The sequence below is a fragment of the Polistes fuscatus genome, unplaced genomic scaffold, assembly GCF_010416935.1.
Source record: "Polistes fuscatus isolate 324 unplaced genomic scaffold, CU_Pfus_HIC Scaffold4, whole genome shotgun sequence".
Lineage (NCBI taxonomy): Eukaryota > Metazoa > Arthropoda > Insecta > Hymenoptera > Vespidae > Polistes > Polistes fuscatus.
Window position 1 is genome coordinate 4,808,557 of NW_025113118.1, and position 21,546 is coordinate 4,830,102.

General features: G+C 35.0%; 2 protein-coding genes and 5 long non-coding RNA genes across 9 annotated transcripts; 4 read left to right on the top strand and 3 right to left on the bottom strand.

The window, feature by feature from the left end:
- Positions 1–1,519: 1,519 nt before the first annotated feature.
- LOC122520643 lies at positions 1,520–2,806 on the bottom strand. 2 transcript variants are annotated; one of them, XR_006304578.1, is made up of 2 exons: positions 2,723–2,806; positions 1,520–1,990 (listed from the first exon to the last, which is right to left on the bottom strand). It is a non-coding gene; the product is annotated as an uncharacterized LOC122520643 (long non-coding RNA). The 2 variants fall into 2 exon arrangements; XR_006304579.1 differs by having other exon boundaries at positions 2,663–2,724.
- On the top strand, positions 2,763–6,819 carry LOC122520637 (FHF complex subunit HOOK interacting protein 2A-like). The gene is made up of 6 exons (XM_043640809.1): positions 2,763–3,064; positions 3,671–4,744; positions 4,837–5,287; positions 5,376–5,739; positions 5,822–6,322; positions 6,396–6,819. Exons 1-6 carry the CDS (start codon positions 3,020–3,022, stop codon positions 6,493–6,495), a joined length of 2,535 nt encoding a protein of 844 aa, XP_043496744.1. The 5' UTR covers positions 2,763–3,019; the 3' UTR covers positions 6,496–6,819.
- LOC122520644 lies at positions 3,327–3,725 on the bottom strand. Its single transcript, XR_006304580.1, has 2 exons — positions 3,482–3,725; positions 3,327–3,384 (listed from the first exon to the last, which is right to left on the bottom strand). It is a non-coding gene; the product is annotated as an uncharacterized LOC122520644 (long non-coding RNA).
- Positions 6,172–9,350, bottom strand: LOC122520645. Of its 2 annotated transcripts, XR_006304582.1 has the most exons (4): positions 9,190–9,350; positions 8,768–8,839; positions 6,349–6,498; positions 6,172–6,264 (listed from the first exon to the last, which is right to left on the bottom strand). It is a non-coding gene; the product is annotated as an uncharacterized LOC122520645 (long non-coding RNA). The 2 variants fall into 2 exon arrangements; XR_006304581.1 differs by lacking the exons at positions 8,768–8,839; positions 9,190–9,350 and adding an exon at positions 6,862–6,945.
- On the top strand, positions 6,819–8,610 carry LOC122520641 (DALR anticodon-binding domain-containing protein 3). Its single transcript, XM_043640822.1, has 5 exons — positions 6,819–7,190; positions 7,288–7,912; positions 8,047–8,180; positions 8,243–8,410; positions 8,478–8,610. Exons 1-5 carry the CDS (start codon positions 6,912–6,914, stop codon positions 8,595–8,597), a joined length of 1,326 nt encoding a protein of 441 aa, XP_043496757.1. The 5' UTR covers positions 6,819–6,911; the 3' UTR covers positions 8,598–8,610.
- A 9-nt stretch (positions 9,351–9,359) lies between the features above and the next one.
- Positions 9,360–13,428, top strand: LOC122520642. Its single transcript, XR_006304577.1, has 2 exons — positions 9,360–10,194; positions 12,535–13,428. It is a non-coding gene; the product is annotated as an uncharacterized LOC122520642 (long non-coding RNA).
- LOC122520646 lies at positions 10,201–11,941 on the top strand. The gene is made up of 2 exons (XR_006304583.1): positions 10,201–10,507; positions 11,660–11,941. It is a non-coding gene; the product is annotated as an uncharacterized LOC122520646 (long non-coding RNA).
- Positions 13,429–21,546: the final 8,118 nt, after the last annotated feature.

The window sequence follows — 21,546 nt, forward strand, 5'->3', positions numbered from 1 at the left end:
TGGTTAAAAAAAAAAAATAAAGAAACAGAGAAAAAAGAACAAGAGATTTAAACAATATAATATAATATAATATAATATAATATTATTCGTCGGCTCCCTTGGGTATCTGAACAATACAAAAAGAAAGAAAGAAAGAAAGAAATAACAAGCGTAATATAAAAATTTCTAAAAAAAAAAGAAAAAGAAAAACAAAAGATACGTCTATTAATCGCATATTTTGATACGACGAAAAATGTAAAATAATAAATCATTTGATTTTCGCGTAACTCTCACGACAAAATTTAAAAAATCGTTTTACTGCCAAAGGGGCTAGCTGAGGATCGTATAGGTGAATAAATTGTGTGACCGGGATTGAAAACGAGACGCGATATAATTTATTAACTAATAAGAAAATAGAAATAAATAATAAAGAGAATAAAAGGAGAAGGAAAACATACGCAAAGATATAAATGAAAATGAAGAATCGTGTTGCTATATCCGATCACCGAAAAAGAATAAAAAGAACAGAAAGAAATAGAAAATATATATGTAGAAAAAAAAAATCGGATAAGGAAAAGTAATAGAGGGAGAGAAATTAGGAAAGGAAAAAGTGTGCATTGAAAAACTGCTGAGTAAATAGCCAAGTTGACAAAGTTTTGCGTCGTTTGAAATATATTTTTAGACTTTTTAGATTATTATTTAGATATACGGTTGTGCTTTCATAGAACTCGCATTTTCGAATCAACGTTGTCCATTAGAAATTGAAACGTTCAAATCCGTGATAATATTATTCCGATCACCTCGAAAATACGATCAATATTATTTTCTCTCTCTTTTAAAGCTGTACGAGCATCCGAAGAAGATATTGTTAAAAAGAAAACAAAAATATACATGCACACACACACACACGCACACGAACAAAGATATGGATATATATTTTTATTTATTTCACGTAGCTTCGATGTTTCTCTCTCTTTTTTTTTTCTTTTTTTTGAGAATCTATTATTCTATATTTTGTCACTGTTTTTAATTAAGAATAAATTTTAATGAATATTTTGATGGATTTAATATAAATAGAAAATTCTTTTCAATTTCTAATCGAAATTTTGTTTCATATATCCTATTTAATCTAATAACTCAACAGAAAAAAAAAGAGAGAGATAAGAAGAAAGAGAGAGAGAGAGTGAGAGATAGAGAGAGAGAGAGAGAGAGAAGATAGCAATTATTCAATAGTCTCCAACTTCGTGGAGTAAAAAGAAATATAAACGTAAAATAGTAATGTTCCTACGTTAGTCGTATGCAATGACACTCGAAGTAATCAACGTTTAACTAATAAACGGAATGTGAGATAAGAATTTTAATAACAAAAGTATCAAGATATAATGAGAAGAATAATCTGAAAATAACGAGAACATTTAAATAAATTAGCGAGGTTGACGTGTTTAATACCAACGGCCAAAATTGTTCCCACGGAGGATCGTTGAAAAGAAGAAAAGCAAGAATCCAAAATTTAAACAGAAAGGAAATAGTTGAGCATAAATTTGATTGCCATATTGTATTCGTCGTACATATTCTTATCGTTAAATACGATAAGACGTAATGACATAGAGACAGTGATAAAGATCGAATATAACAAAATGACCTACCAACGTAAAAGCAGTATTTTTTAGTGATTGTCGTTATCGTTGATGAAATTTTTTTCTTTTTTTTGTCTTTTGTCTTTTTCAAGCGTTGTCAATTTTTCTTTATCACATCATTAGTTCTTCCAATCCTCGTTCCTTCTTTTTCGCCTATCCATCATCACGATGCTCCGACGATTGCGAAGACTTAAGTCGGTGAGTACTTAATTAAACAGACGAATGTAACGTTTGATCGTTCTGAGATTCTTTCTGAATGAAATTAAAAGTGAGTTTCTATCGATTATGTTAATTTGCGTAATTATAATAGCGAGTCGTTCGGCGCTGGGCTGTTGGATTTGAAATTTTAACGATGAAACATAAAATTTGTATATCTGAAAACACAAAACGTGATTAATTAACATAATATTTGATCGTTGGAAGATCTTAAAATAAATTTAATTAAAATTAGTTCATTATAATTGAATAGCTTAAATCGATATGTAACTACGATTACTGCCGGCGATGAGAAAAATTTAAATTAAAAAACAAAAATAAATATACATACGTATATATATGTGTATATATATATATATATAAAGAAATAAAAAAAAAAAAATTTAAAAGACAAACAAAAATAAAGGTGAATTATATAATTAAATGTTGAAGCGCGCGCTGCTGCTGGTTCGTTTGTGTGTACAGGTGCATCGAGGAGATATATCATTGAAAATGTAGGAAAATCGTCTCGCTCTCGAGAGAATAAACGTTTCTTTTTTTTACATTTAACCTAACGACATTAAATGATGTTGACTTGTACACTTGACATTACGAAATAAAAGATCTTAAATCATAACGTATTCCTTATTCCGAAAAAAAAAAAAGAAAAATAACCAAGAACAAAACATCTCTACTTTGTAAACTTTGTTAGAAAAAAGAAAATAATAATAATAAATAATTAATAAAAATATATACATATTCGATAGATTTAATATAAAACAATACAACAGACTTATTAATTATTGTTAATTGTATTTTTGTTTATCAAAATTAAAAAAAAACGTTCTTACCAACGACGTGAACGCGTCCGGGTCACGCGTTCATCTACGTATTATAATACAGATACATACCTACTTAAACATTGTCTCGGTGCTACCTCTAGCGTCGAAAAATCGAACTAACGCGTGTCAAAGCTTCGGAGTAGAGACTCGTTCAGAGGAGTCGTACGGACGGACGTACAAGGAATAAACAGAGAGAGAGAAAGAGAGACAGAGAGAGAGAGAGAGAGACGCACACATTGCGGTTTGACAAGCGACAGATAATGTTGTGTTCCGCGAAACCACGAGAAAATGATGCTGGTATTGGTTCAGCAGCGCCTTTGATTCGATCGATCAACATTTCGACAAGATTCTGGGCAAAGTAGAACAATGATTAGCGGCATACACGTCGCCTTAAAAAATGCTATCGACGTGGTGAGTGATAAAATGATAATACAGTTCTAACCATTTCCTCGAGGCATTTTTATTTTTATTTTTTTTTACTATATCTCAACGTTATCCATGAATTTAGAGATTGGTAGAAAGAAACTTGCATACGATTGCGTTTGTTGTCAAACATAAAATCATTTCAAAATCATTTCATTCTCGCAACGTTCATCGATCGACCTTTCGTAATTGTCGCGCACACGCTCTTCAAGGTCTCTCTATCCCCCTCTCTTTCTCTCTCTCTCTCTACGGGCCTCCAATTGTATTCCTTAACGCACGTGTTATTTATTTTCCTTATACGCCTTATCCTACAAGGAATAAAATGACAAGCATTCAATTTCATTTATCGTTTTATATTTCAATATACAAGCTTAATAGCTTATATTGATTGTGATCTATAAATACCTTGTTTATAACGATTGGTTGCAACATAATACCGTAATGCGACATCGAAATTGCAGATTCCTTTTTTCTTGTTACGTAATTTAGTACTTATGTATATCTCGAAGCAACGTTATATGTAACGTTTAGTTTCATATAGATTTCTGTCTCATGTCTCACGTTATTAAATGTTCAGTCGCGTATGATTTTCAGATAGCACCACCGGCCACGCCGTTGCAAGACTTCACCTATCACTGGAAGCAGCTTATGAACTTTTATGTCAATCACTTGAACGATTGTAAAGTTCCAATCCAATCTACCGGTATACCAAGACATCTCGAAAGATTACTTGAGATTTTATTAGAAGAAGAAAAAGATGGTAACGATCCTGGACCATGTTTGGAATATTTATTACAGCACAAGCTTTTGGATCTGTTAGCTTCGTTAGCTACAGCCGAAACCCCACCTGGTATGAGAGTGGTCTGTCTTTCATTTCTAAGAAAATTACTTAGCCGATCGAAATATCCTTTGCTACATCACACTTCGATCTACTCGCCTACACAACGTCTGATCGCCCTTTGCAATGGAAATTCACCGTCTCCGATCGAAACCGAAGAGATTCAATTTCTCTTGACGTTATGTTTCTTAGTATGCAAATATCCGCACGTGACGAACATAATAAACGATGTATCGATGTTACACAAGCCAAGTAGCTCGAATCGTTCGAGCTCGGAGAGATTGGAAGTCGAGAAGGTTACTTACGTTCCTAACAGAAAAAAGAATAATTCTAATCCTCTTTTCGAACCTTTAAAAACTCAAGCAATAGCCCTGGTAAATCCGAATCTTTTGAATCCTGAAAATAGTAGAAGAAAATCATTGTGTTCTAATATTAGCTGTATCAAGATTGACTTACCGCTTAACTCTTCCACACGCTCGAATGCATCTACTTCTTCCAAGGATACGGAAAATATATCCCAATCCTCGAGCCCGCTCACAAAAAATGCTTACTGTGATTCGTCCTCGGTTATGAACCTGTTAGATGATACACAAAATAATCCAAATATTACGGATAAACTTAGAGAAGAACTCGACAATTCCGTAACCGAGATAGAAACATGTTTGCAGAATACAAAAGACTTGAGACTCACCGAAGATTGCAATACCTGTGAAAAGACAAATAATCCAGTTGAGAACAATTGCGGCCAAAGTCTTTTGATACCTTCGCGAATACCAGTGAAGTCAAAGTGCCTTCTATTGGAAGCCCTTATGAGCTACGTGAACAGTGCTGTAAACAATAGTTTTTATTTTATTCAATTATCTTATGAGGATTTTATATTTATATATATGGGATATTTTTTAACGATCTCTTTTTATTCTAGGACAACACGGTTAGGGTGAGAGCTTGTGAAGGAATCATGGTCTTAGCCTCGCTCGAAGATCCCACGTTCGCTCAAATGGTAGCACAAAGTGATTTACCGTCAATTATTACTAGTCGTTTGGAAAATCTTTTCAATGCCGTACCAGCTCACGTAGATCCAAATGAGGTCGATGTTATCGAAGTAACGTGGGGCTTGGATTCGCCATTATGGACGAAGGAAAAAAAATTTCCCGGTTGTCGACAAGTCGCAGCTTTTTACATGTGGTTTGATTATTGCAATCAGCTTATTAGAGAAGCATCTACGGATGTAGCTAATGTATTGGCGAAGCACATTAGGATAAATTTCTTCGAAAAGATAGTAACACCTGCGTTAGCCGATCATCAAGTTATCCTAGTAACAGCACTTATTACAAAATGTTGGAAAGAGCTTGCATCATCTACATTATGTACAGGTATATACATAAGTCTCTTTGCACATGAGATGATTATTAATTTATAAAAGGATATAAAAGAATACAAGTTTATTTTGAAAATTCTTAGAGGTGAGCTACTGGCTTGTTGGGCATAATAGGCATCCAGAAATTCCAAACGTTTGTACATCTCCAGTTTTGTATAGATTAATAAATAATTGTTACACGGATAGCGACGAACTGACAGTGGAAACGTTAAAATTGTTCGAAGAAGTAATAGATAAAAGAAACGAACATACCCTCCATTGTCTCGCATTAATGTATTTGACAAGTCGAGGGTATTACGATAATACAGCAGCAGATAGTGCAATCACATCTTGGAGCGATGAAGAAGATGAAAGAGAAAGAGAAAAGAAAAGTACAGTAGATCTTTCCTATGAGCAAAGTCACAGTAGAACTTTAGCTCCTAGTAATATACATAGGATTGTCAATTGGTGAGGATTCATCATTTTCTTTCTAGAATGTTTAAATACACACTTCTTTTTTATACCTTATTAGAACATGGTTTTGCTTTAGCTTCTTATCTCTGGTGCCACGCTATCTTCAAACCGATCCTGATATCAATAGTTACGAAAGATGCATGGTTGTTCTGGAAAAACAATATTCTACTGTATTAAGGGATTGTTTTTTAATGGCATGGCCTTTGGAAGCAGTAACGCATGATGACTCTGCTAGTTCTGATTCCAGACCAGAAGCTGATCACGGTGCTACACGATTTTACATGGGACCTTTTTTAACTATGCTCTTCGATAAAGTTTGCAATATGTCTAAGCAAAAATATGAAATTAACTTGCAACTTACGGTCGTAATTTCTAGATTAACGCTCTTACCGCATCCATACCTGCATGAATTCTTATTAAATCCTCTTTTACCATTAGTGCCTGGCACAAAAAGTTTATTTACTTGTCTCCAGAAAGTAGTCAAGCAGCTAATTAACGAGATACCAAAGACCACTGAATCTAAACAAAAATTAAAAGAAACACGAGAGAGATTATTGGACTTCTGTATTCATGATGTGTAAGTAAATAATTAAATTCCCTTACCTGGCTTATTAACATGTGACGAAAACAATATTTTGACGATATTACAGGGAGAAGGAAAATACGTTGCTGGAAAGCGTTGTAGTCACAGAAGAATTTTGTAAGGGACTTGCTGCAATAGCTTATGTCAAATATCATCATTCTATGTGATACCTAATATAAAATGAACAATTTTAGTCATTATTGAGTTACCGTTGAATGTATTATTATTGTTATTGTATTATTTTAATTAAGCTCAGATAAAATATCATTTCTAAGATCAATTTGTATTATACCAATCGGCATTTATATGTATATAACACAATAATAATGTGTGTATATATATGTATATTTATTCATACGTACAAACAACACATATATAAATTACTATTGAAAGCCGTAGCTATAGTATTTAATCCAAAGGTCTCTAATGCTTAACATAATACATCTATCTAATAAAAAAAAATTATTGAAAATAAAATTTTTTTAATTACACGACTTTGATTATTATAAGCTTGGAAGAAATGATAACATAACCTTCATTGTGAAAAATATAACTAACAGATGATCGAAAAAATTACTTCTCCATGGAAAATATATCTAATTATTCTATTTCAACACTTATTAATAATATATTTTTTCATTTAACCGGATCCGAGTGTAAAAATCAATTAATTATCAGAGTTAATAATGAAAAGTTATCAACAAATGGTGACTTGTACATTCTAGCTAACCTCACATTATGGAAGAATCTTTTAATGGTTAAGTTTGATTGTAATAATGATTGTAATAATATTTTACAACATTATGCACACACAAGAGGTATTGAATTAGAACAAGTGGACAAAAATGATACTAATGAGAAGGTAAAATTAAATGGAAATAAATCTATATTAAAATATAATTTAACCTATAGCTATCAAATATTTTCATGTCTAAGTAATGCAATGTTTTTATGTTTAGGTTTTACAATCATTCATTTTAGCTAGTGAAGCTTGGAATTACAAGATAACAAAATGTACTTTGCAAAAAGAACGAGTTTGCTTATTTCTAGACAGACCATCTGTCATTAAAACTATTATAAGTACAATCATCGAAAAAGGTTCATCATTTGGAAAAAACCCATCTACAAATAAAGAGATGTGTTTGACATTTCATCCAGATGTACAATCAGAATTAACTAGTACAAGATTAAAGTTAATAAAAGATGTCAGTGAAAGAATTTTGGATTTGCAAGGATATCGCATATGCAAGAAAGTTTGCTCGAATTCTATTGTATTAACCAATAAGTCGAATGGAAAAAGCACTAAAGATTGTAATACATATTTGTGTGGAGTTGTTAAAAATTCAGAAACAAATACCAAAGAAACAATGTTTACTTGGAGCAAGTATATACATTATAAAATTGAGATGATAAGAGAACAAAACGAACACAAATATCTTAATGCAGAAAAACAAGATACAAATTCTTCCCTTTGGAATATGGCAGAAGCTGCCATTGCTTTTGAATTATTGTCTATTAAACCAATTCGTCCTGTTTTCGTTAATGTTCGTACAAATGCTAATAGAAGTCTTACCAATACAAAAGGTATGGTAATATTTCAAATATTAATCAAATATAAATCAAATAAATATGGTATTTATCTTTCTCAACGATATTATTATAAATATAGTTCGAAGACATAAGTTAACAAACTGTTATCATTAAAAATACTTTTCCAGGTGTATTTTTCATATTTTACAACATTGCTAGAATAGCAGCAATCATAGAAAAATATGATAAAGGTATATCAAACGGAGAGTATCCAGAATTACCAGATATCAAAACTGTAGATTTTTCTATATTAGATGATGAGGTATACTATTTTTTGATATTTCTAACGCTCTTTTCACAATTTTAAAACTATACATTTTGCAGGGTGAATGGGAACTCATTTATAACTTCATGGTTGGATATTCTCAAGCCATAGAAAACAGCGTCAGGCATATACCCACTTTTCAAATCTGTCCACAAACTTTGTGTACGTTTCTATCAGGATTGTGTCAAAAATTTAGTACTTATTATAGCAAAATTAAAATTTTAACGGTAAGTTGACTATTATTAATAATTATAAATCAATACATGTAATTTAATAACCGTTCATTCATTACAGGAGGGATATAAGCATTTGCATTCAAAATTAATAGCAAGAATTTACATGTTAAAAGCATTGGAAATTATTTTACAAAATGCTCTCGCGATATTAAATATAAAATCCGTTTCTCGAATGTGAGGTTTACTTAAAAAAATATTACCGGTTCGAAAAATTTGTAATAATTTCAATTAATTAAATAATTGCATTTATATATATATATATTAACGAAAAAGAATAAAAGATAGTATTGAAAGGATTGAAATATTTCTTTAATTTATTGAAATCAATCTTGTAACAAGTTTTCATACCTTTTACGTATGACGGATAAACAGAATACAAAAAAGAACGAACCATCGTATTCATTGACACCATTTGAAGGACTGAAACAAATAAATATAAAAAATAATGTTTTATCTAACGAGTCAAAAAACTAGCCACATTGGATTGCTAGTTCCTATCAGATTACTAAAATTAAAGCAAAGTGTTCGTAAGAAGTGACTCGAATCCGTAAAAAGTAGAGTAAAAAATCACATTTTATTTAATGGGATTTTAATTTATTCACCGATAGAATTTCAATAATAATAAAATAATAAGTTATCGCGTTGTCAATTGCTTCGACACTTGTTATCATAAAGATTAATCTCGATGACTACTCGAGGAAAGATCATAGGCGCGATTCTTATCAGATCTTTCTCCGATGAAGTTCGATCGTTAATCGGACTATACTTACGTCAGAAAACAAGAAAAACAAATAAGTCTTCTTAATTCTTCGATGCACTAATTGTAAATGAAACAAATGTACTCGTTAAAAAAGAGAGGACAATAAAAAGGATATGTTTAATTTCGATATGACGTTTGTCCAATAAAAAATTCGAAGCGGTCGTTTCTCGCAAACTTTGAAAATCGCAGGAAAAATCTTATGGCGCGAAAGATGGCGCGATTACGAACGCTCGATTAGGGAAGGTATACATACCTGTTCGCTAAGAGAGAAAAAAAACAATTTATCGATTATTTCGAAAGTTAATATTAATCAATAATCGCGTTATCATCGTTGATGATTTTTAAATTGTCAACAAGTTAGATTTTGTTAATGATATAAGATGATGAGGAGAGAGAGAGATATATATATAGATAAGAAAAAAAAATAAGATTAAAAAGGTAATCCGTTTCGAAGGGGGATGTATGTTTATTTAATAAGGATAGTTCCGTCTGAAAAGTAAATGGAATTAGGAAGAAAATCGTTGGATAAAATATTATTTTAGCGGGAAAGAAAATGGTAAGTAGATAATGGAAAGGAGTAGGAAGAGGGTCAGACTTGGAAAGGGATTGTCGTCGTGCATGGAAAGACGCACGCACGATAGCGTGCAACCGAGCGAGGCGAGGGACACGGCCAGCTGTTTGTTTTGTTTTCGGGCATGAGATTCACGTGACACCACCGGTGCTGGTGGCGGCTCGCGCGGTAGCGCCGTATCAAAGAACGCGATTGGGCGAGCCGTTGCATTCGCGCACCATTCGGCGAATCGTAGGGGGCGTTAGAAGGGAGGCCTGCTGCTTCTGCGGTGCAGAAACGTTTGACATCGATAAATGCGTGAGAGTGCTCGCGAAGTGCGGAGGTACCAGGCCGTAATTCGTTCGTCGGCTCCTCGTCGTCGTCGTCGTCGTCGCCGTGGTTGTGGTCGTGGTCCTCGTTGTCCTCGTTATCCTCGTCGTTGTAATCGTCGAGGACTCGTACTGGGTTAGTTATCGTTAATGTCGAGGACGTGATCAACATCCTCCTCGTAGTTATCGTCGGGTCGTCCTCCTCGTCTTCGTCTTCCTCGTCCTCGTCCTCGTCTTCGTCTTCGTCCTCGTCATCGTCATCGTCATCGGTGTCATTGTCGTTGTCGTCGTAGTCGTTGACGTTAACGTCGGTGACGATGTCGTTGTAGCTTTAGAGACCTGCTTTCCTTTGTTCTCTGACCAGAGTCCCCCCCTCCTTCTCGTTGCTCGCGTAAATCTGTGCGGTGGTAGTGCTCCGAAAGAAGTGTAGAAGTGTACCGAGAATCGAGGTAGTGATTACAATCGTTGTTTTTACCTTTGTGTGCTCCTACGTCATCGTCATCATTGTCATCATCGTCGTCGTTGTCGCCGTCGTCGTCGTCGTCGTCGTCGTCGTCGTCGTCGTTATAGCCGCGCGTATTCGTATGTCGTCGCGGTGCATGCGTACGAAAACGGAGCAAGTAAACGAGCGAGCTTAACGAGTAGATGAGAAGTTTAATGTTTCTAGGCGGATTGAGACCAACTTGATCACGAGCGCGTCGAATTTTGCTTTCGAAAGGCGCGTTTAAAGACGATAGTCAGTCCTTCTTTGATTTTGAATATTTTTATATATATACGATACATTTTTCTTTTTTTTACTCAGAGAAGACACGTTAAAACGTATAAAACGTATATAATACATGCTCGTAGTGTGTTTGTCGCGTAACGTCAACGTCAACGTTAAAACGTCAACGGAAAATCGCTCGAGATTAACAACGGATGATTATTACTCTTTTCTATATTTTTCATTATACTCATATATACATATATATATATATATCTCCTCCATTTACGTAGGATATGTACAACACGTAGAATAAGAATACACACATACATACGTGGGCGTGTACTCACGGTTTATTCCGCGCGCGCGGATTCGGCGGGCGGTTGCGAGCGAGCGACTTTCCGCTTGAGCCGCGCGGTGGCAGCGACGACGACGACGACGACGACTACGACTACGACGGCGACAACGACGACAACGACGACGTAGACGTAGACGAGGACAACGACGTAGTTGACGACAACGTTTTTAGAACGTTAAAAACGAGAACGGGTGGCGGTATAGCACGACCGTCCACAATTTTCAGTACGCACATGACCGTGATCACGCGCGCGTGACGATAGCCGAAGGATCGCGCGTGGTTAAACTTTAGCGCGACTTTTATTTTCTCTTTTTCTTTTTTTTTTTTCCTTTTTTTTTTCTTCCTTATTCCTATACTCCTCTCGTTTATTTCCTTTCTCGTAAGTTCTGCGCGAAATAAATAAATAATTAATGAGATCAAGAAAAATATAGTACGGTTAGATAGTTTATCTCTGGTGTATTATGACGTGTACTCATCTATATATATATATATATATATATGTGTGTATATATATTTGTGTGCTCATGTGTTTATTCGCAGAGAGACAGATAGGTTAAGTGGTAACGGTCAGCAGGAGTACGGTCTGATCTAAAAGAGAAAGAGGGAGTGGGAGAGAGGTAGTACGTGCGTTTTCGAGAATAGCACGAATTTTAGCCGCGAATATTCGACCGAGTCGCGGACGAGTGCAGGCCCGTAGTTTCGCGTCGCGTGCGCGCTGTCGTTTTGAACTTGGAAAGCAGGTACGAAAGTGAGAGAACGAGAGAAAGAGAGAGAGAGAGAATATACGCGTGTATGAGTGCGTGTGTATTGATATATATATATGAAAGAAAGAGAGAGAGAGAGTGGGAAGAAGTTTAGAACGGGTAGGAGGAACGGTGGTGGTTCGCGAAATATCTCGCTCCCGGTCTCTCAAGGTCGAGCTACGGAACGGTACGTTAGTCGTTGTGTGGTCGTCCCTCGTGCTTGTGTATCGTTTCTCTCTCTCTCTCTTTTTTCTTACACACACACACATACACACTTTTTTACTCGTTAGAACGGGACGTGGTTTCTATCCGTAGTTTTTCATTTTATTGTCATTTTCTGTGGGTTTCGCGTGTGGTTTTGGAAGAACTTTGACATAAAGAATGGGTCGGTAGTGTTGGAGAAGGAAGAGGAGGAGGAGGAGGAGGAGGAGGAGAAGGAAGAGGTGACGGAGGACGACAATTTTTGGGAAGGGGGCGGGCGCAGCACGGTCGCGTGTGTGATTTTGGTGTTGTTGTTGGTGTGTCAGTTTTTTTCTCGTCGTCTAATTTATATTATTTTTCTTTTTTCTCGGGAAAATTCTAAATGTGGTGACGATAACAATGATAATAATGATGTTGATAATGATGATGATGATGATGATGATGATGATAATGATGATGATGATGATGCAGCAGTAAATGCGGTGACGAGGGTTCGTGAAAGCAGAAGAAGAAAAAGAAGAGGAGGAGGAGGAGGAGAAGGAAGAAGCGGTGGTGGTAGAGGAAGAAGTGGAGGAGAAGAAGAAGAAGCGGCACAACGGGAATCGAGAAGAAGAAGAACCACTATTACGAGGGTTATAGGAGGAGAGAAAGAGACAGAGAAGGAGAGGACGGTGCAGAAGAGCCATCATCGGTGGTGTTGTGTAGTGGCGTGGGTAGTAACCGAAACGAAAGGGTGAAGGAGGAAGAGGAGGAGCAGGAGGAGAGGAGAGGTGTAGCAGCAGCAGCAGCAGCAGCAGGTACTCTGCTGGAGAAGAGTTTTATAGCGCGCGCACGAAAGAGAACGTGACTTTTGGGAGAAAAGAGGGAAGAACAAGAAGAACAACAAAACGAAAGAGGGAGAGGAAAGAGAAGAGATAGAAAGAGAGAAGAAGACAAAAGAGTCGTCGAATCCTAGTCGCGTGGTGAATTGTGTTGAATTGTGTTGAACAACGACGTTCGAAAGAACCGCGAAAATAGAAAGAGGAGGAGGAGGAGTAGGAGGAAGAAGGAAGAGGAGAAGAAGGAGAAGAAGAAGAAGAAGAATAATAATAAGAAGAAACTCTGTAGATATAGGATAATATAAGAGGAAAGAAAAGGATTCGATGCTCGTGGCGTGATCGCGAGGAAACGCCAAAGGGGAATAGAAACAGATAGAAAGAAAGAGAGAGAAAGATAGAGAGAGACAGAGACAGAGTGACGGAGAGATAAAGAAAGAAAGACAGAAGAAGAAGAGAGAGAGAAAAAAAGAAAGAAAGAGAGAGACAGAGAGGGAAAATAAAAGCGCGCGCTCGTTTGAAATCGTGGTGGTGCATTGTGGTTAAGCGAGAAAGGAGAAGGAAAGAGACGGAGAGAAAAAGATAAAGATAGAGGTAGAAAGGGAAATAGGAAAGAGTGCGAGGGAGGCTTGGAGGCTTGGAGGTGGCGGCGGCAGCGGAGGGGGTGGAGGCGGGCAGCGAGAGCGGCACGGCTGCTCCCTCGTGCGAGTGTGCGTGCCTAGCGCGCGCGTGTGCTCCTGTTGTTGTTGCCGTCCTCCTCCTCGAGTGGTCTTCTTCTTCTTCTTGTCTTCGTCGACGTTGTTGTCGTCGTCGTCGTCGCCGTCGTCGTCGGCGTCGTTCCTCCTCCTCTTCTTCTTCTTCTCCTTCTCCTTCTTCTTCTTCTTCTCTAGTATTAGTTGTTGTGCTCCTCGTGCTAGTGCTAGTAGTAGTAGTATTAGTAATAGTAGTAGTAGTAGTAGTAGTGGTGCTGGTGCGAGAGTCCTATTATCGTGACGAGAGCGAAGTGGTGTCGTCGTCGCCGTGTGTGTTTCTTCTACTCTCTTCTACTGCGCAACAACAACCACAACTACAACAATACTCTTTCTACTACATTACTAATAATAACGCCACCACTACTACTGCGTTAACTACAAAGTTACATACTACAGAAGTACTACTATCATCACCACCATCTCCTCTACGAATATCTAGTGCGCCGTCCTCGCCGTCGTCGTCGTCGTCATCGCCATTGCCATCGTCGTTGTCATCGTCGTCGCCGACGTTTTCAGCTTTTTTCTTCTTGTCCTTCCTTTCTTATTCTTCTTCTTCCTCCTCCTTCTCCTCCCCCTCCTTCTTTTCTTCCTCCTCCTCATCTTTTGCTCCTCGTGCATCCTTGTGGGACGTAGTGAAAGAAAGAAAGCCGCCAGGATTACGTCAAACCGAGAAAATATGAGCATTGCTGCCCTACTACAGGCCGCCGAGTATATTGAACGAAGGGAAAGAGGTGAGTTTATATTTTCATTTCTTCTTTATATCAATTTTTCGAACTACTTCTATACGCATGGATAGAACGCAGAACGTTGAATCGCGCGTTAACTGGCGCAACCACGTGTTGTTCGCGACAGGACCAGATGTTGTTTTCGGAAGGTCTGGTCTTTGTTAACTCGCGAGACTTTCCTCGTCGTAATCTTTCTCTCTTTTTTTTCTCTCTCTTTCTCTCTCTCTCACTCTCTCTCACTCTCTTTTTTTTTCATATAGAAAACCGAATAATTTGGAACGTGACCTCTACGCGTCAATGTCTTGCTCTGACTCATCGATCATCGCGTCACTCTTTTTGAAATGTTCCACGTGTTATCTTCTCTTTTCCGTATTTTTTTTTCGAATCTTCTATTATCACGTCTTATATAGCTCGATCCTTCTTTCTTATCTCTTATACGTTATAGTTTTCAAAAAGTAACGTTACAATTAATCCTATCAATCAACTTTTATCCTTAACATTTGACGCGCTAGTTTCTTTTGTTTTCGGCGGGAAATGTCGCACATTTGAATTATACGTTCGTGATTCATGACAACTTGGCGGAGGAAAGTTTTTCTTTGTAACTTTATTTAAGATATCGTACGTATCGTTTCTTCTTGACTTTTTTTTTTCCTTTTTCTTCTCCTTCTCCTCTCTCTCTCTCTCTTTCTCTCTTCCTTCTTTCTTTTCTTCACTAAAATCACGATCGAAATAACTTTCACTTATCGCCACGGTAGATCTAAACGTTTTTGCTGTATCATCACGCGAAGATGGCGTGGTAAAAGGTCGTTCGATTCTTCCAACAATTTCTTTCTTTCTTTCTTTCTTTCCTACTTTCGTACTTTCGTACTTTTTATTAAGAATTACGACAGGCTACTCGTTTTCTATCACTAACAACGACAACAACGACGACGACGATTCTCTTACTCGTTTTCTATCACCCAACGTCGACGATGCTCGTTGTCGTCCCCCTTTTCAAAGCGGGCCTGAGTCCCTCGCGATTCGAACGTTCATTCGTTCGTTCGTTCGTACGTTCGTACGTTCGTTTATTCGCTCGCTCGCTCGCTTGAAAAGAACGGTTTCTTTGTTTCTCCTTCTCCGTTCTCTGACATCGTGTGTGCGCGCGGATCGATCTCGTCGTTTCTCCAACCCCTCTCCATGCTACATGCTCGTTTCGTATCTGCGAATATAAACCTACGGTGTATATGTATATACATATATATATATAATATATGCACTGTACATTGCTTATCATTATTAACAATGTTTCGATATTGTTCGACTTTTACAAATATTTTTCGATATTACTTTTTGTAATATATTTCTAAAGTTGTTATCATCGACCGCTGACGCCATTTTTTAAATATGCTTCTAAAAAATATTCGTCACAATTTTTTTTTTTTCCAAACATACGAAAACGTTATAGAATCTCATTTTGTAATAATAATTTTTCTTGATTACTATTATTATAGATATTATATATAGATATAAATGAATGATTATTAAGCATTTAAATTTGCAGAACGTAGAATCAAATTTATAATACGAATTTAGTAGCGTAAGAGACTTTAGACTCTCAAGTGGAAATTCTCGAGAATTCTGAGGACAATACTAACATGCTGTGCGTTATAAACGCCCACTGTACAATACGTACATACATACTACGTGCTCTTTAGAGAAATTAGCGTGCGAGTGTCTCGCAACAGCTGCTCGTATCCCTAACGAAATCACGCGAAAAAAGTACGGAGTCGTTGCGTCGTAATTCGTTTCGCGTCACCGTACATGCATACGTATTACATATGTATGTATATAATATATATATATATATATATGTAGTATATACGTTTGTATGATATACGTGTTTAATCGTTGGTTCGTTTTCCACGTTCTATAATCGAGGTTAGAATAGAACGTTTAGAGAACATATTCGTTTACATATATATCAATTTAATCGAATAATATGCAAGTTTAAAAATGTCGAAGATCTAAATTTGTCGAATCTTGATAAACAAGATTCAATATTATCGATCGATAGTTTCCTACATTACCGATCGATAATCGATCATTTTTAAATAAGAATAAATATTATAAATCCCTGATGCTCTTCTTATTAGCCAGTTTCGTATTTATCGTTTAGTTCTAACATTAGTAGGAAAGGCCAAGGACGTTTGTGCTTTGGAAAGCTTAAGGATTATTGCGGACTGGAAAGGAATATCGTGCTATTGTTAAATACGTCTTTTATGTCAGACCTTTCCGTCAAAATGATATCGCATGATAATGTCTCTTCTTTTACGTACACACATATACATGAATTTACATACAAACTGATATTCACGTACACACACACACACACACATATATATACATATATAGATATAAGTATAGAAAGACAGAAAAATAGATAGGCAGACAAACAGACAGATACACTAATACACTAATCACCAATACACACTAAAAGATACGTAAGCTCGCGTTAAAATATTCCTTTCGATATATTCCACTTTCATCCCCGTAACACTTCGCATATTTTAAATTATAAATTCCTTTTCGAGCACACTTTACGCCCGGTGATTTGTTTGCGAAGAAACTCGACGCACGTTGGAAGGGAGTTTTGTTCGGATTCGAAACGATCGATCTTCGTTTAAAGCATATACTGTTCTCGACGTACGCGTGATATCTCTACATACACACATACACACACGTACGTATATACTTACGTTGCATATACATTTATATATATATATATATATATTGGTGTGTATCTCGTTCGTTGGCATTTGGTGCGTATATGTATATATAAATAAACACGTTTGTGTATGTTTTATATAAGATATTAAATCGGTGCAGCTTCTTTTGGACTATCTTGCCAGGGCGAGGCCATCTTGCCCTCGAATAATCTCATCATAAATATTTCATATCCGCGAGAGAGACGAACGGAACGCACTTCGCTGCATTAAATCGATTATGCATTCGGAGAAAGATCGCTTTGTGCTAAACACGACCGACCCCCCCCCCCATGGAAATCCTTCCAACTTATTTTCCGTCTCTCTTCATCTCTTAAACGCGCGTGCGCGTTTTCGCGAAATAGAATAGCATCAAGTTTGACGTATTTTCCTCTTCTCTTAAAGTTCATTGAGAGTACAACGATTATTCTCTATGGTTTTCGTCAAGTACTTAGGAGGATTTTAGTTTAATTCGACAAAAAGGATCTAAAAAAATGTATTTAAGGATCGTTAATTGTTAAATTGATTTTTTATATAAATAAACGTTGAAGTGTTTTATAAAATGAAATATTAAGTCGGGTAAATATATGATATTTCGTAATGATAATATTTAGTTGCATTTCGTACATTCGTATGATTTACAACGATACTTTAATTCAATCGGAGATACGCGCATGGAAATTTATTATTAAATAATGAAAATATTTGGCCACATCGGGTTCTTCCCCTCCATTATTTACGACAATTCGTTAATTTACGTCAGACGCGAACGAAATTCGATAAAGTCGTAAAAGTACAAATTGAATAAATAAAACTACTGAGCTACAAATTATCGCGCCTCATTCGCAAATAATTGAGGAGTTTTATTAATAAAATACTAAAACTTGATAAATACGATGATTTATAATAAAAAAATGTGTGTAAATTCGTATTCTGTATATTTCTGTTGAATTAATTTATGAATGCCTGTAATTTTAATTCTTTTTATGCATATATATATATCAATCCAATACATTACGAGCAAACAAATAAATTCTTACGGGTGCTATGTACCTGTTTAACCATTCAAATAAATACGCTTGTAAAAGTTTATCGTATATGTCAAAAATGACAAAGTTGTTAGATTAAAACATAAGATCAAAAAATTGAAACAAAAAAGAAAATTTACTTTATCATTTATTTTATAATCACCAAATCATTGCGAGGATACAAAACGAATACATTTTCATGAATAATTATTTTGTCATTGTTATAATTATCGTCACATATATATTAGCATACTTATCTCTATTTATATTTTCCATTTTAAAAGAAAAATTAATAAATTAAAATAAAATGAAATTAAATTAAAACAAAATGGGGTAAATATTTGTTGATTGTTGAACGATCGATCGATCGATTGAGGATTTTGACGACAACTCGAATTTCTCTTTGGCAACAAACGAGAGTGGTTGTGTTCGTGTGTCGACATGCGAACGAGAAACTGAAAGAAAGAAAAAAAGAAAGAAAGAAATAGAGGGATGGTTTTCTTTTTTCGCGAAGGCAGATGGTCGATGTCGCGGCCAAGCCGCGTTCTTTTTTCATTCGACTGCCATTAAGACCATTGCATGACTATGACGATGACGACGATGACGACGATGACGATGAAGAAGAGCCGGTTAAAAGCATCGAGGTACGAAAGGAAAGGAAGAAGCACTCGTAACTTTATGGATATGTGTTACATCGTCGTTTCGCTAATTACGCGTTCCAACCTATTTCTTACTTATATGTTTCTACATAAGTTTATATATGTGCCCATAATTATGAAAGTGGTCTAAGTCATATATTTCTTGTTTCTAGATATTTGAAGGATTACATTTGAACATTAAATTAATTCTATATAATATTGAAATAACAAACACTATCTAACGGTTCATTTTTCACAATATCGTGAAAATTACATTGAATTTATTTAGTTTAAAATAATGTGCTGTGAAATAATTAATAAATTTATTTTTTTTTAATTTTTTCTTAGACCAATTTCATAATTATGGACACATATGTGTATTTATTATATCTTACTTATATGTTTCTACATAAGTTTATATATGTGCCCATAATTATGAAAGTGGTCTAAGTCATATATTTCTTGTTTCGAGATATTTGAAGGATTATATTTGAACATTAAATGAATTTTATATAATATTGAAATAACAAACACTATCCAACGGTTCATTATTCACAATATCGTGAAAATTACATTGCATTTATTTAGTTTAAAAATATGGCGTGAAATAATTAATAAATTTATTTTTTTTTAATTTTTTCTTAGATCAATTTCATAATTATGGGCACATATGTGTATTTATTATATCTTACTTATATGTTTCTACATAAGTTTATATATGTGCCCATAATTATGAAAGTGGTCTAAGTCATATATTTCTTCTTTCGAGATATTTGAAGGATTATATTTGAACATTAAATGAATTCTATATAATATTGAAATAACAAACACTATCTAACGGTTCATTTTTCACAATATCGTCAAAATTACTTATTGAATTTATTTAGTTTAAAATAATGTGCTGTGAAATAATTAATAAATTTATTTTTTTTTAATTTTTTCTTAGACCAATTTCATAATTATGGGCACATATGTGTATTTATATGCGATAAATACGACTGTGCAACGAATCTTTATCTTCTTTTTCTTTCTTTCTATCTTTGTTTTCTTACTTGTATTTTTTTTCCCCTCTCAAACGTTCATACATTTTTTCAAAAGTCTTCCGTAAACTTTGTGTAATTTCAAAATCGCACACTTTTGTATCTTTACTTCCCCCCCCCCCCCAACATAAATTTAATTGGTAATTAAGGCAGGTTCTCGGGATTTTCTTATTTTTTTTTTGAAAAATAAATAAATATATTTAAATAAAATAATTGTAAAAACTGGCAAAGTAAAAAAAGCAGACGATCGAAAGAGCGATCGATGGGTTAATGCGTAATAGTTTTTAAGTATGTATAAATTATGATTTTTTTTTTTTATGTTCAAGACCGTATTCGTGGGTGTGCGAATTATATGATAGCACGAGACACTATTAAGAGCTTCGTAAATTGTAAAAAATTGAAAAAAAATCAATTAATATTTCGTTTAATTATTACATAAATTAATATTTTAAATCTTTGATATAATTATTAAAATAACAAGATTTTATTCCATTGAGAAAATTTCCATTATTAACTTTCCGAGGTCTCGCAAATTCTAAATACGAATCTGATTGTGTTAAACTAAATATTATGATATATATATATATATATAGAGAGAGAGAGAGAAAATTAGAGTGATTAGTAAGTTATTTTTTGAGATTAACGAATAATATAATATGCGTATAATTGTATTAACATTTTTCATTTGAACCACCAACATTGTCGGACAGACATTGTTCGTTTTCACAATTGTATTATTATAGAAATGAAAGAAATATATTTCTTTCCTTTTTTTTTCATTTCAACAAAAATCCTACATTTTTCTCTATCTAATTGATACTAATTGACGTAGAAGAAGAAAAAAAAAATATATATGTGGATAACGTAAAAGGGTTAATTAGCGAGAAGAATAATGGCGGATCTAAATGAAAATTTTCTAGAGCCGGTGTCGGGGTTTAATTCGAAAGGATATTGTTAAAGCGAATAAATATCCCTTTTGCGTAGGTATCGAGTCAATCGTTTTTCGCGGGAAAGTTGAGATCGTTTGGTATAACGTATGGGATGATAAAAAGTAGTAAGGGCAGAACAGGACGCAAAGGTCTGATAGGTAGGAAGGAAGGAAGGAAGGAAGGAAGAAAGGAAGGAAGGAAGGAAGGAAAAGGGATGCCTCCGTAGAACGACGTGACTTCATTTCCTCGTGGAGTATAATACTACTCGTACATATACGTGCCTCGTCGTTCGTCTTCTTCTTTTTCTTCTTCTTCTTCTTGTTTTTCTTCTTTTTCATTTTCTTCTCGTGCCCTTTTTCCCTTCCTTTCCGTGTAACGAGCTTAACGAGCAGCCGGTCACGTCACACCGAAGGAAAACGGTTTTTTCGTTCGTGCGGCGATGCCCTTTGGCATTCATGCTATGCGAAATATCTTTCTTTCTTTCGATCGTTCACCGAAAGTGATTGGTTTGTCATTGCAGAAGCTGAACATGGCTATGCTTCGACGATGCCGATACCCGATGATATGCGGACGGTCACAAAAAGGCCAAAAACGAAAAAATCCCAAGGCAGTAGGTACGTATATATCATTTATTTATTTTATATATTTATTGTTTAGTTTTATTTTTTGGGTTGATTCCTTTTTGTCTTTATGTGTGACGATTTAACACGTCGATTGCCAACATATATTACCATTATATTTATATTATATATAATATATATATAATATTAATAATAATATAATATAAAATGTTTATTTGTATTAAAATGTTTATT